Source organism: Pinus tabuliformis, chromosome 9 (assembly GCF_031772625.1).
Source record: "Pinus tabuliformis cultivar Carrire ecotype Pingquan chromosome 9, CPIR1, whole genome shotgun sequence".
In the NCBI taxonomy this organism is placed as follows: Eukaryota; Viridiplantae; Streptophyta; class Pinopsida; order Pinales; family Pinaceae; genus Pinus; species Pinus tabuliformis.
The window spans coordinates 34,268,014-34,283,545 of NC_142307.1; the positions used below are offsets into that span (position 1 = coordinate 34,268,014).

At 38.9% G+C, this 15,532-nt stretch overlaps 1 protein-coding gene across 1 annotated transcript; it reads left to right on the top strand.

The window, feature by feature from the left end:
* The first annotated feature begins 4,801 nt into the window (after positions 1-4,801).
* LOC149146990 (DNA damage-binding protein 1-like) lies at positions 4,802-14,459 on the top strand. The gene is given in 5 exon segments (XM_089441553.1): positions 4,802-5,113; positions 5,253-5,254; positions 5,287-6,798; positions 6,800-7,362; positions 13,690-14,459. Coding segments are annotated over 5 exon segments (3,159 nt in total).
* The last annotated feature ends 1,073 nt before the right edge of the window (positions 14,460-15,532 follow it).

Consider the following 15,532-nt stretch of genomic DNA (forward strand, 5'->3'; position numbering starts at 1 on the left):
CTTGGGCCGAACCCTATTTTTTGCATAACATCAAACAAAAAACTATGTCTAACTCGGTCAAAAGCATTTGCAAGATCTAGTTTGACAACCATACCTTTCTCCTTATGGTGGAGGCTGGAGTGAATCGCCTCTTGGACCAGCACAAAGTTGTCCACCAATTGCCTGCCATGGATAAAACCACCTTGATTATCAGGGATGATTTTGGGGAGGATCCTTTTCAGCCTATTGGCTATCACTTTAGTTATGACTTTATACCCAATATTACAAAGGGAAATTGGGCGTAATCTGCTGAATGTATTTGCTCCTTTCTCTTTGGGGATTAGAGCGAGAAAGGCTGAGTTTGTACTGCCACCTATCTTTTGACAATCCTGAGATTTCTGTATCATTTTGTACAAATATTTTTCTACTATCTGCCAAAAAACCTGGAGGAACCTGGGCGTGAAACCATCAGGACCTGGGGCTTTGTCCGGGTCCATTGAGACCAGGGCTTCCTTAACTCCCTTTAGAGTGATTTTTTCTTCTAGAGACTGGTTCATTTTAGAGGAGATCATGAGAGGGACAACGTCCAACCAGGCAACGTTGACATCAACTCCAGCTTCTTCTCTGTACAACTGTTCAAAGTGGGTTGTAGCTGCCTTTTTTATGCTGATAAAGTCCTTCAGTACGTGGTTGGCTTCCTTTATCTCGCTGATGGAGTTGCGGCCTTTCCTGGCTTGGAATTGTTTATGGAAGAATGAGGAATTTCTATCTCCAGATTTGAGCCAGAGGCTCCTATACTTGAGCCTCCTATACTTGAGCCTCCAGAATTCTTCCTCTGCAAGATAGGCCTTGTGGAAAATTTGTTGAAGTTTGGCCTCCTTTTCCAATTCAGCCTTAGTAATTTCCGCTGTTTCAAAGTGCAGATGTTGTCTTTCTAGCTCACTTTGGATTTTTTTCCTTTCTGCTGCCGGGTTAGGCAGGGTTTTGGCCCAAGCATTTAGCATGATTTTAACTCTTCTGAGTTTTTCCTCCCATACAAAAAACGCTGATCCATTGACTGGCTTCTTCCAGCACTCTTTGATTGTATCCATAAAGTCTTTTTCCTTGATCCATAGGGAGCTGAATTTGAAGGGAATAGGTCCCAAGTCCTTAGTGGTCATTAGTTCAAGGCTGATGGGTTTATGATTTGATATGCTGTTGTGGAGAATATGCGATCTGGCTTCTAGACCAAGGAGAAGAAAGGAGCTTTGCACTAGAAATATGTCTAGTCTTGCTGCTATATGTTTCGGGCCAACCCTCTTGTTTGTCCACGTGTATTTGCTGACAATTGGCTTGATATCTATCAGATCCCAATTTTGCATGAGGTCTTCTACTGTTTCACTTGCCGGGTCTTTGACTATACTGCCTCCTCTTTTTTCTGACGAAAGGAGGGTAAGGTTGAGGTCCCCGGCTATGATGACATTTTCCAAATTTTCCTGATCTTCCAATCCTTTGATGGAATCCCAGCATGTTTGCTTTTCACCTGCATTGTTAGGGGCATATACATTGACCAGACTAATAATTTCCTTAGTTTCTAAATGCTGCAGCTTTAAAAAATCCAATGAGTATTCAGGGACTCAGAGATAAGGGAGAACTTATTTGAGTTCCAAAGCAACCCAAGTCCTCCAGATGCTCCACGGGCGGAGGTTGCATGCGCTCCATCTTTTTTCCAAAACTTTCTGCTTGCTTGGAGGAAGGTTGTATCCTCCTGCTTTGTCTCCTGGATGAGAAGAATGTCCGGGGCTTCCAGCCTTATTAGGCTATTCATTGCTTCTTCTTTGGCTTTGGAACCCATTCCCCTGCAATTCCAGGAGACTATCTTCATCATTTACTTTTGCTGTGGTGAGCTCCTTTGGAGCTCTGGATATGAATCTTCTTTGTCTTCGGGGTTTTTGCTAGAAGTTTCTCTAGCGTTGGCTGGCTGCCTGGAGCTTTTCCTTGTATGTTTCTTGCTCCCTTTTTTCTTTGGATGACATTCGACCTCTTGTAGATCTTCTGGGGGTGGATTGAGACTCTCCTATTTCCCCTTCTTCCTCTGAGTCCTCGGACTCTTGGGTTTCCTCCTCATCTTCCGATATCTTCCCTTTACTCCTCTCTGGTTCGCCTTTATATTTGGGCAGGGAGACTTCTTTCGCAGTTTCGGTCTCCTGCGTGGTCATGTTTTCAGATCCCAGTATCTCAAATTTATTTCCTTGGCTCTCTATGGGTGGGAGCTGAGCAGGGCCCGATTGGGTGGCTCTGGCATTAGTATTTGCAGTCTTCCTAAACACCGTTTTGGATCTTTTAGCCTGATTCCATCCTTCTTCTTTCCCTTTTTCCTCTCTACCCCTTTGGACGGGAAATCTCTAGCGAAGTGTCCATATACTTGACACTTCTGACATTTGAACGACAGCTATTCATAGTCCGATTTTTGTACATGCGTTCAGGGACCAACCCTTATTTTGATGGTTTATGGTAGTTCGACCTCCAGATCAACCTCCACACAGATTCTAGCGCAGTCGTACTGATCCTTGCTATTGGCCTTGTCTATGAACTTCCAAAGGGTGTCTCCGATGTGTTTCAAAGAATCCCAGTTCCAGCAATGAACCGGGAGGTTGGGGAGCCTTACCCAAACCGGGACTGCTGAAGGCACGTCCATCGCCGGATCGAAATCCGGTGTCCATTTATTCAGGTACAGCCCTTGAGGCCCCATGAAGTAAGGGCCATTTCTGAAGATTAGGTCCTTGTCCTCTTTATCTAAGAATTCGAATAGGAAGTATCCTCTTCAGAGGAAGTAAGACGTTACCTTATTCTTGATCAAGGGAGCCCAGTTTCTAGCAACCCAACTCTCTGTTGATTTTGGGGAGGGCCAGAGACCTGTAAACTGCCCGACCAGAGCACGATCTGCCAGAGACAAGGCTACTTGAATCGGCCCTTTAGGAGGTAGAGCAATCTCGGGAATGTCTTCCAGTCTTTTCACGAACTTGGTAGCTTCCACAACTTTCTTCTTGGGCAGAGAGGCCAGCAAGGATCTGAAGGCCTCAACAACAGATGGAGGGGGAGGGGAGGAAGGCCCATGAGGGGGATCCGGTTCCTCCATGATGAACCAGATCAAAACCTAGCTGAATGCAACCAGATACTAAGCGATAAACCCCGCAACCTGAGGAAGAATACTCTGCGATCCAGCCCGCAGGAGACGGAGGGATGCAACAGCGGGTCTGTCTGCAAGGAGCAGAGGGGAGTAGAGGCAGGCACGAGCGCAGGGATCAAGATCCGTCGGATGCGGATCTCTCAGAGGGAGGGCCGAGACGCGCAACAGCCAACTCGTGCATCATTCTAGCGAAAAATGTATCAAGTAATTATTAGGTGGATAATATCCATGAAATATGTTAGAATATTCTTAGTAATAATCACTAATTAAAAGATAAGATTTCTCTCAAATTTAGTCATATATATATATTGGGCACGTGGTATTGATAACCCATAGTATTAGTGCATGGTCTTGTAGCAAAGACTATTTACAAGTTACGAATTTCTCTCATAAAGTGGAGGTGAATCTCCATGGTTAATAATATTGTTACATATTTTTTGAAATGTATATATTAATTATTTTATGGTTTGATATCTCTCATCATTTACTGACCATTTAATTTATATGGTTGTATTGATTACCTTATGGAGTGACTTAACAAGTGAATCAAATCAGATTTTAAAATGAATGTTTCTTTTTTTTTTAATAGAGACAAAATTTTAATTAGCAAAATTCAACTTAAAAATGTATTACTCATTTATAAAAAGGATATTATCACTCAATCCACATTCTAATACACCTCTAGATTAAAAATTATCCTATGTAGTGACTTACTAAGTAGAAAAAGTCAATCCTTAATGAACCAAAACCCAAAGGAAAAGCTCCAAAAGTAATCATAAAAAATGAGAAACTATAACCCTAAGACCCATTTGAAAGAGAATCTTAAGTAAAATGTAGTTGAATTTGTCCACTGATTAACCAACTTTTATATTTAAATTCATTTAAGGCAAAGATAGTTAAAGTGGACCATCCCACTTTTATATTTAAATTCATTTAGGCAAAGATAGTTAAAGTGGACCACCTCAACCTACCTATAATTTTATTTTGGAAAATTTAAAAATTTTAAATTATTTAAAAATTTCAAGCCAATTTTTATAGTTAAAATAAAAAATATATTTTTAAAGAATTAATAAAAATTAAAAATATATATTTATTTAATTAATATTTTTTAAAATTCAAATTATCTATTTATTTAAAATAATTTTTAATATTTGATTTTTTTTAAATAATTTAAATAAAAACTATCAACCTTCCCAGATAATTTAGGCGGGGATACTAGACTCCAAGAAATACATATCCTTACTATTATAGGCCATAACACCCAATTAATTGAATGTCGGTGGGACTACTCAAATGTGGGCATTTCCTTAGAGAAGATTGTATATATATATATATATATATATATATATATATATATATATATATATATATATATATATATATATATATATATATATATATATATATATATATATATATATATATATATATATATATATATATATATATATATATATCTAAAGGGTTTGTGGTTCTTGGAGTTCACTGGTTTATTGTCGTGGAAGAAAACTTCCTTTCTTGAGGTTCACTGGTTTGTTGCGGCGGAAGGAGAATTTTCTTTCTCAGAGTTCACTAGTTTGTTGCTGCCGAATTAGGAGAGCAGAAGCACTTGTTGCCGTTAACCCGAGGCTAGCTCTTTTCAAGGGGTAGAATATGAATATGTGGAACTACGTTGTAAGTGTCCATAAGCCCACTGCTGTGACTCATTTTTGCGTGGGAAACTTTACTGGTCCTCGCGACATTAATCTCATCATTGCAAAAAGCACCTGGATTGAGATCCATTCTCTCTCCTCTCAGGGTTTACAAAAAGTTCTACAAGTACCAATCTATGGCCGAATCGCAGTGCTTGAACTGTTCCGACCTGCTGGGGAGCAGCAGGATTCTCTTGTTATTTCCATAGAAGAATACAAGTTGAGTGTTGTTCAGTGGAATAATAACGGGGGCCGTGAGCTTATTACCAGGGCTGTCGCAAATGTCTGGGATCTTGATGCGATCCCTGTCAAGATTGGACATGAGATTGGTATGGTTGATCCGGATTGTCGAGTCATTGGACTCCACCTCTATGATGGCGTATTTAGAATTATAGCATATGATGGTGTTGCAGGAGTTACACACGCTGTCAATATCATGTTGGACAGAACTGTTGAAGTTGTGGATATCAAGTTCTTGTATGGTTGTTCAAAGCCCACAATTGCTGTGCTATACCAACAACAACTCAGTTGTATGAATGGTGATGAACTGCAAGTAAGAACATATGAGGTGGATGTAAAAGGCAGGGATTTTAAGGAGATGCCCTGGTCTGTGCCCAATTTAGACCATGGTGCCCGTATGTTAATACCTGTTCCCATGCCTTTTGGAGGTGTTATTATTATTGGTGAGAAGACCATTGCTTATTTCAGTCCCTCTCCCTCTGTAGTATTCAAAGCTGTTCCCACACCCAACTCAATGACTATCATTCAGGCTTATGCCAAAGTCCATGATTCTCAATATTTGCTCGGTGACCACATGGGTCACCTTCACTTGCTTTCTCTCATTCATGAAAAGGGAACGGTTACTGGTCTCAATATAGATCTGCCAGGTGACACATCTGTTGCTTCAACAATCTGTTATTTAGAGAATGGATTTGTGTACATTGGGTCTGATGAAGGAGATTCACAACTTGTCAAACTGCATCTTCCCCCGGATTCTATATATGGATCAGTGGGATTTTCAGTTGTGGAAACATATGTTAACCTTGGTCCAATCGTGGACTTTTGTGTTGTTGATCATGGTGGACAAGAACACGTCGTGACTTGTTCTGCAGGATTCAACCATGGCTGCCTTCGCATTCTCAGGAGTGGCATACGAATCAACGAGCATGCAGCTGCAGAGTTTGCAGATGTAAAGGGAATGTGGCCATTACGAGCTTCTTCGACTCGTGACGATTTCGACACTTATTTGGTGCTGAGCTTTCTTGGTGAGACTCGTGTACTTGCCATTAACTCAAATGATGAGCTAGAAGAAACACATGAAATACAAGGATTTGTCCTTCATGCTCCTTCCTTATTCTGTCAAGATGCTATTCATGACCAGCTTGTTCAGGTAACAGCAAGTTCTGTGAGATTAATGAGTGCGTCTTCTGGACAGCTATTGTCTGAATGGAGAGCCCCCACTGCCACAGGATTGTCTATAACAGTAGCCACAGGTAGTGCTACCCAGGTTTTGTTGGCCACTCGAGGGTGTAATATTGTCTACTTGGAAATTGGAGAGGGATCCCTAACACTGAAGGGACATAAAAAGATTGAGTATGATGTATCTTGCATGGACATAACTCCTATTGGTCAGGATAGTAAACGGAGTGAATTGGCAGCTGTTGGACTATGGAAATACCAAAGTATCAGAATTTATTCTCTTTCTGATCTGAAACTCCTTCAAAGTCTCCAATTTGCCGAGAATGTTGTTACCCGGTCTGTTTTATTTTTTAAATTTGAAGGGATTTCATACTTGCTGTGTGGGCTTGGGGATGGGCACTTATATAACCTAACATTGAATGTGAGCAGTGGGGAGCTTTCTGACGGGGAAAAGAAAAAGATTTCCTTGGGTACCAAAGGAATAAATCTGAGGACTTTTCGTCATGAGAATGCAACGCATGTGTTAGCGTTAGGTGACAGGGCCAGTTATTTGCAGTAGTAACCTGAGGTTGGCGTATAGTAATGTGAGTGTGGGAGAAGTTAATCATATGTGTTCTTTCCATTCAAAATCTTTCCCTAACAGCATTGTGGTTGTAAAGGAAGACATGCTTTCTTTTGGTTCAATCGATAATATTCAGAATATTTACATCTCATCAGTTCATCTCGAGGAACACCCATATCGTATTTGCTATCAAGACAAGTCTGGAACATTTGCCATCTGCAGCATGAAGTATGGTTATGATGAAATGCAAAAACACTTCATTCGTCTCTTAGATGAAAAGACATTTGAAAATATTTCATCATATCCACTGGATATGTATGAAGAAGGTTGTTCAATCCTCAGTTGCTCATTTACAGATGATCATAACACTGTCTATTGTTGTGTTGGGACAGCTTATCGGTATCCTGATCAAGAAACTATATTTATTAAGAAGGGCCGAATTTTGGTCTTTTCGGTTGGAAACAGACAACTGCGTCTGGTTACAGAGAAGGAGACAAAGGGAGCTGTATACAATCTCAATGCTTTTAATGGAAAATTGTTGGGTATTTTTGATGGGAAAATACCAAAAACCAAGATTCACTCACACAGAGGCAATGCTCTGTTTTACCTCCACAGGATCTTTTTGTGCACAGAGGAGCTTAAAAAAAATTTCACAGAGAAACAGAGTAATTCACCACCATAAAAAAACATTTCTGAGAATTTACTGAACTGGGTTTACTGCTGTAAATCCCCTTTTACATTCACTGCTGTAACAAAAACTTTACTGCTGTAATTTAAAAATTTACATATGTTTACTGCTGTAAAAGAAATTTACACAGGCTTACAAAAATCGCTTCACCATTTCCTTTATGCACTGCTGTGCAAAACCACACATGGTTTTTGCTATTTCTCTGTTTTACAATGCCTCACAAAACATTACCAAATACATTTGTGCACTGCTGTGCATACATCCTGGTTCTCTCTCGCTGCTGCGAACACTTACATATCTCCCATATGCCATCAAAAAAAAACACGAGCATATGTTATATGTTTCATTACAAAAATGGTCAACGCAATTAAAACAAAATACAACATATTTTTACGAACATTAATACATGCCGTATATAAGAAACATATATAAAAATATGTATTAAAACGTGCCCATACTCATATTAAAAGGGGCCACCAAAATCTTCGTACCACCATTAAATTCCAAGACATTTCTTCCACGGCGGTCAAACTCAAAGACTTAATCCACGCAAACCTTTAAATGCACCTCGTACGCAGCTTTGGTTTATCAACGGTGGAGAGCGATGGAGTAAATCCGACGGTGGAGAAAAATATCGGAAGGGCAACATATGCTGAACATTAACACCCGAGATTCTTACGTTGCGTTACGTCAGGGGTGAACCACGTGTCAGCTCTAAAATTTCTCGGGTTCGATCATCGGAAAATCCCTTTTGCCGGAATGTGACCCGAGAGCTCTCCGGCGAGTTTTTTGACCGGTTTCTGGCAGCTGCGTTGAAATTAAGATTTCAACACTCCCCTTTAATTTCAACAGCTGGGAATTCGGTCATACCCAGACACTTTCTCAAAAATTCAAAGTTCTTCTGATCCAGTGGCTTTGTCAAGATGTCTGCTACCTGTTCTTGAGTCCTGCAATGTTCTAGGACAATTTCTCCATTGTTCACCAATTCTCTGATGTAGTGAAACCTTGTATCAATGTGTTTCGTTCTCTTATGAAACACTAAATTCTTTGACAATGCAATAGCTGAGCTATTGTCACAAAAGATCACTGTCGCTTTTGCCTGCTCTTGGCCTAAGCTTCTCAACATTCTTCTCATCCAAACTGCCTGACATGCTGCTGCTGTAGCTGCCACATATTCAGCCTCTGCTGTAGACAATGCTACAATGGACTGCTTCTTAGAAGCCCATGAAATGGCTCCTGAACCCATATTAAAAACATAACCGGAAGTGCTCTTCCGATCATCAACACTTCCAGCCCAATCACTGTCAGTGTATCCAACCAAATCTGAATGTTCTGAGGCATGATATAAAATTCCAAACATTTTGGTACCTTTGACATACCTCAAAATTCTCTTTGCTGCCTGCCAATGTGCCTCCTTCGGCCTCTCCATAAATCTGGAAATCAAACTAACATCATACATTAAATCAGGCCTAGTTGTTGTTAAATACATAAGGCTGCCCACAATGCTTTTGTACAAGCTAGGATCAAAATACTTGCTGCTGTCCTCTCTGCTGAGTTTTAATCCCATCACTGTGGGAGTGATTGCTGCCTTGCATTCTTCCATCTTAAATCTGCTCAAAATTTGATTTACATATCTTGCTTGAGATATAAAAATTCCTTTTTCATTTTGCTCTACTTCTATGCCTAAGAAGTATCTCAAGAAACCCATATCAGTCATTTCAAATTCATCCTTCATGACTGATTTAAAATTCTCAATAAGATAAATATCATTTCCAGTGAAAATAACATCATCTACATACAAGACAACAATTAAAAATTTACCATCCTTTTCCTTGATGTAGACTGTGGGTTCTCCTTCACATTTGTCCAATTCATTATCCAATAGATAAGAATCTATCCTGCTGTACCATGCTCTTGGCGCTTGCTTCAGCCCATAAAGAGCTTTCTTCAATTTGCACACTTTGTGCTCTTCACCTTTCTTCTCATATCCGAGAGGTTGTTCCACATAGACCTCTTCCATTAACACTCCATTTAGGAATGCTGATTTCACATCCATTTGGTAGACTTTCCATTTGTTTTGTGCTGCTATGGACAACAGTGCTCTCACTGTTTCCATTCTTGCAACCGGTGCGAAAGTCTCCTCATAATCTCTCCCATACTGCTGCTTGTACCCTTTGACAACCAGCCTTGCCTTGTGCCTTTCTATCTTGCCTTCAGCATTGCTCTTGGTCTTATAGACCCATTTCACACCAATGACTTCTTTGCCTTTTGGTAACTCAACCAAATCCCATGCTTTGTTTCTCTCTATGGCATTCATCTCCTCATCCATAGCTTCTATCCATTTCTTATCTTTAATTGCATCTTCGAAATGAATAGGATCATCAACATGACAATACAAGGAAAATAAGGAATTCATTCCTTCATCATAAATGTCACTTAGATTTCTAAATTTCTTACCTCTTTCACTTGGTGTGCAAGTGCTTGAAGATGCACTTGAATTTCCTCCTTGTGGTGTGCTTGGAGAAGCACTTTCATTTATCCTCAATGGTGTCCCTTGTTGTCCTTGTGTTGGCGCTGCTGTTTGGGGATTCATTTCAGCCACCTCCTCTTCATCTTCATCATGAGACAAACAGTTCTTGACATTCACTGTTTTCTCTATGCTTCCATCCCAAGCTTCTTCTTCAATGAATTGAACATCCCTGCTCACAAAGAACTTCTTGGTAGATGGAATGTACAGCCTATAGGCTTTGGATTCATCATTGTATCCAATGAAGATGCATTTCTCCCCTTTGCTATCCAACTTCCTCCTTAGCTGATCTGGTATGTGTGCATAGGCCACACACCCAAAAACTCTCATGTGGGTGACTCCTTGCTTTCTCCCACTCCATGCTTCTTCTGGCACTTTGTTCAAGACTGCTTTTGTAGGACACCTGTTCAATATATAAACTGCACAATGTACAGCTTCAACCCAATACTCATTTGGCAAATGCTTTGCCTTCAGCATGCTCCTTGCCATATCCATGATGGTCCTGTTCTTCCTTTCAGCAACTCCATTTTGCTGCGGAGTGTACCTTGCTGTGAATTGTTTATGAATTCCATTTTCTCTACAAAATCTTAGGAATTCCTTAGAGATATACTCACCTCCTCTATCAGTTCTCAAAACTTTTATATGCAGCCCGCTTTGGTTCTCCACAAATGCCTTAAAGTTTTGGAATTTCTCAAACACTTCACTTTTGTTTTTGAGGAAATATATCCAAGTATTTCTAGTAAAATCATCAATGAATGTCAAGAAATATAGGCTGCCAGCTAATGATGGAGCTTGCATTGGTCCACACAAATCTGAGTGGATAATCTCTAAGGGTGTCTTTGCCCTTATGCTCTTCCCTGATGGAAAACTTTCTCTATGTTGTTTTCCCAAAATGCAGCCTTCACATAGGCTGTCTGGTTTCTCTATCAATGGTAATCCCTTTACCATTCCTTTTCTGCTCAATAAGTTTAGACCTCCAAAATTTAGATGCCCGAATCTCAAGTGCCATAACCAGTTCTCATCCTTTGGCACGCTTTGGAAGGCCTCTTGGGTAACTGTTGCCATTTCCCTTTTGTTCTTCAAGTCTGCCCTGATCCGGAGAGGGAACATCCTGTTCCTTGTCATCTTCACTTCAGCAATGCATCTTTTGCTGGGTGGTATGTCCATGATGGTGCACACATCATTTACAAAGTAAACATTGTAGCCCTTTTGGATAAGCTGTCCAACACTCAATAGGTTACATCTCATTCTGGGGACATAGTAGACATCTGCTATGGTTTTCCTTTCTCCTTGTTTTGTAAATATTTTTACTTCCCCTTTTCTCATAACAGACACTTTACAATCAGTTCCTAGTGTGACCTCTGATTTCAAATTCTAATTTAAGGCTGAAAAGAGGGCTATATTCCCTGTCATATGGTTGCTGCAACCTGAGTCTAAAAACCATATGTCCTCACTATGTGTTTCAGCCATGTTACAAGCTAACATGACATTTTCTTGACTGTTGTTTTCTCTTGTAACATTTGCATTTTGTCTGCTGTTCATATCATGTTGTTTCTTTCTACAATCACTTGCATAATGTCCATACTTTTGCAATAATAGCATTGAACATTAGATTTATCATACCTTTGTCCTTGAGCATGATGTTGTCCTCCTTGTTGGCTGCTGCCTTGACCTTGGTTCTGATTTGGATTGCTGCCTCTTCCTTGTGCATTTGATGGGCTATTCCTTCCACCTCTGTTCTGGCTTCTGCCTCTTCCTCTTCGGTTTCCTCTTCCTTGACCTCTTCCTCTTCCAAAGGACATCTGGGTCTTGAAGGCTTGCTCAAGAGATGAGTTTTCATTCCTACTCAACCTCTGCTCATGTGTTATCAGTGATGCATGTAGCTCATCAACTGAATAGTTTGAGAGATCCTTTGTCTCTTCAATGGTGGTGACTATGGCATCAAACCTTGAGGGTAAGACCCTCAATATTTTCTCCACTATTCTTCTATCTTCAATTGTTTCTCCATGAGTTCTCATTTGTGTGATTACACCAATCACATGAGTGAAGAATGATTCAATGTTGTCTGACTCCTTCATGTTCAAGTTTTCAAAATCCTTTCTCAGCAATTGTATTTTTGCTGTCTTCACTCTCTCCATGCCTTGATAGGCTGTCTTGAGGGTTTGCCATGCTTCATTTGATGTTTTAGCTGCTGCTATCCTTGGAAATATACTCTGGTCTACTGCTAGATGCAACAATAAAATGGCCTTTGCATCCTTCTTCCTATTGCTCTTCAGCTGATCCTTCTCTCCCTGAGTTAGTGCATTGAACTCATTTTCATCTGCAACTTCCTCAAAACCATGTTCAACTATTTCCCATAAATCTTGAGAGGCAAACAGGGCTCTCATAGTTATTGACCAGTAGTCATAGTTCTTCCCATTAAACTGTGGGAGCTGGGCATTAAACATACCCATACCAGTGCTTGTGCTGGCCATTCCTTGACTGTGTATTTAAAAAAAAACTGACTGCTTCTTCAGCAACACAAAAAAAACTTTTTGACAAATACCTGAATCCTTCGTTGTCTGAGTCTTCTGTCTGCCTGAGAGGTTTTGCTACAGCAACAACCTTCTCCATTCAGCTTCTTTAACTTCTTTAAAGAGCCTAAGCCTGCTCTGATACCACTGTTGGGTATTTTTGATGGGAAAATACCAAAAACCAAGATTCACTCACACAGAGGCAATGCTCTGTTTTACCTCCACAGGATCTTTTTGTGCACAGAGGAGCTTAAAAAAAAATTCACAGAGAAACAGAGTAATTCACCACCATAAAAAAACATTTCTGAGAATTTACTGAACTGGGTTTACTACTGTAAATCCCCTTTTACATTCACTGCTGTAACAAAAACTTTACTGCTGTAATTTAAAAATTTACATATGTTTACTGCTGTAAAAGAAATTTACACAGGCTTACAAAAATCGCTTCACCATTTCCTTTATGCACTGCTGTGCAAAACCACACATGGTTTTTGCTATTTCTCTGTTTTACAATGCCTCACAAAACATTACCAAATACATTTGTGCACTACTGTGCATACATCCTGGTTCTCTCTCGCTGCTGCGAACACTTACATATCTCCCATATGCCATCAAAAAAAAACACGAGCATATGTTATATGTTTCATTACAAAAATGGTCAACGCAATTAAAACAAAATTACAACATATTTTTACGAACATTAATACATGCCGTATATAAGAAACATATATAAACATATGTATTAAAACGTGCCCATACTCATATTAAAAGGGGCCACCAAAATCTTCGTACCACCATTAAATTCCAAGACATTTCTTCCATGGCGGTCAAACTCAAAGACTTAATCCACGCAAACCTTTAAATGCACCTCGTACGCAGCTTTGGTTTATCAACGGTGGAGAGCGATGGAGTAAATCCGACGGTGGAGAAAAATATCGGAAGGCCAACATATGCTGAACATTAACACCCGAGATTCTTACGTTGCGTTACGTCAGGGGTGAACCACGTGTCAGCTCTAAAATTTCTCGGGTTCGATCATCGGAAAATCCCTTTTGCCGGAATGTGACCCGAGAGCTTTCCGGCGAGTTTGTTGACCGGTTTCTGGCAGCTGCGTTGAAATTACGATTTCAACAAAAATTAGTTGCAGGAATCAACGAAAAGATTGACTTGTACAAATGGATGATCCGTGATGATGTTTCCAGGGAGCTGGAGTTTGAATGTGGACATCCCGGGCATGTGCTTGCACTCTGTGTAAAAACTCGTGGGGATTTTATCTTAGTTGGTGATTGTGTACAATCTATGTATTTGTTGGTATACAAGAATATTGATGAGAGGGGAGGCATATTAGAAGGGAAGGCTCACGATTATAGTGCAAACTACATGACTGTTGTAGAATTTCTGGATGATGATACGTACGTTGGTACAGATCAGAAAGATTTCGACATTTTTGTGGTGAAGAAAAAGAACGATGCTGCAATTGATTCGGAAGAGGAAAGAAAATTGAAACTTGAAGGTGAATACCATCTTGGAGCTCTTGTTAACCAATTCAGGCGTGCATCTTTAGCTCAGCCCTTGCCCTTGTATGGGAATACCATTCCTATAGTAATATTTGGAACAACTAATGGTATGATTGGTCTTATTGCATCACTTCTAGAGGAGCAATATCAAATTCTTCAAAAGCTGCAAATGCATCTTGTGAACGTAATAAGAGGAGTAGGAGGCTTAAACCATGAGCAGTGGAGGTCATTCAACACTGGTGACACAAGAAATGTGAAACAGTTGCTGGATGGCAATTTGATTGAGTCTTTTCTGGATCTCAACAGCCAAAGGATGAGCGAAATTGCAACTGCCATGACCATTCCTATTGATGAGTTATGCAAAATGGTGGAATACCTTGCCAGCTTACATTGATATCTTTTATTTTATTTTTTTATCCAATGTACTTTTGAAATATGAAAAATTATTTTGCTTGCGGTTTGTTTGGTGCCGTAATTGGTTAGGAGAACTGGTTTTGAGTTACATATATTGAATATGCTTTTTGGGTTACATTTCAATTATTTTTTATCTAACATCTAACCCTGATGATGTAATTATTTGTTTTGAGTTATCATTTGTTAATATAAGAATATGTTTTTCGGGTTACAGTTTAATTATCTTTATTTGTATTTTTAGATCATTTATGGACATGTTAAGTAATAGTTTATGGAAAATTTTCACAAAAATAATTGAAATATAGAATTATGTTAGGAGAACTGGATTTGAGTTACCATTTATTGAATATGTTTTTTGGGTTACATTTCAATTATTTTTATTTGTTGCAATTATTTGTTTTTGAATATGTTTTTTTGAGTTACATTTCAATTATTTTATCTGTGTTGCTATTATTTGTTGTGTCATCATTTGTCAAAATAGGTTTACATTTCAATTATTTTTATTTGTATTTTGAAATCATCTATATTTATGGATGGGTTAAGTAATGGTTTATGGAAATTTTTCACAAAAATAATTGAAATATAGAATTATGTTAGGAGAACTGGATTTGAGTTACCATTTATTGAATATGTTTTTTGGGTTATATTTCGATTATTTTGATTTGTTGTTTGTTTGTTGTACTTGTTTGTTTTGAGTTACCATTTGTCAATATAAGAATATGTTTTCTGGAGTTACATTTCAATTATTTTTATATGTAATTTTAGATCATCTATATTTATGGGCTGGTTAAGTAATGTTATGGAAAGCTTTCACAAAAATAATTGAAATATAGAATTATGTTAGGAGAAATCTTTTCGAGTTACCATTTATTGAATATGTTTTTTTGGTTACATTTCAATTATTTTTATCTTCGGTTGTTTGTTTCTTGTAGTTATTTTGTTTTGAGTTGCCATTTGTCGATATAGGAATATGTTTTTAAAGGGTTACATTTCAATTATTTTTATATGTATTTTTAGATCATCTATATTTATGAACATGTTAAGTAATGGTTT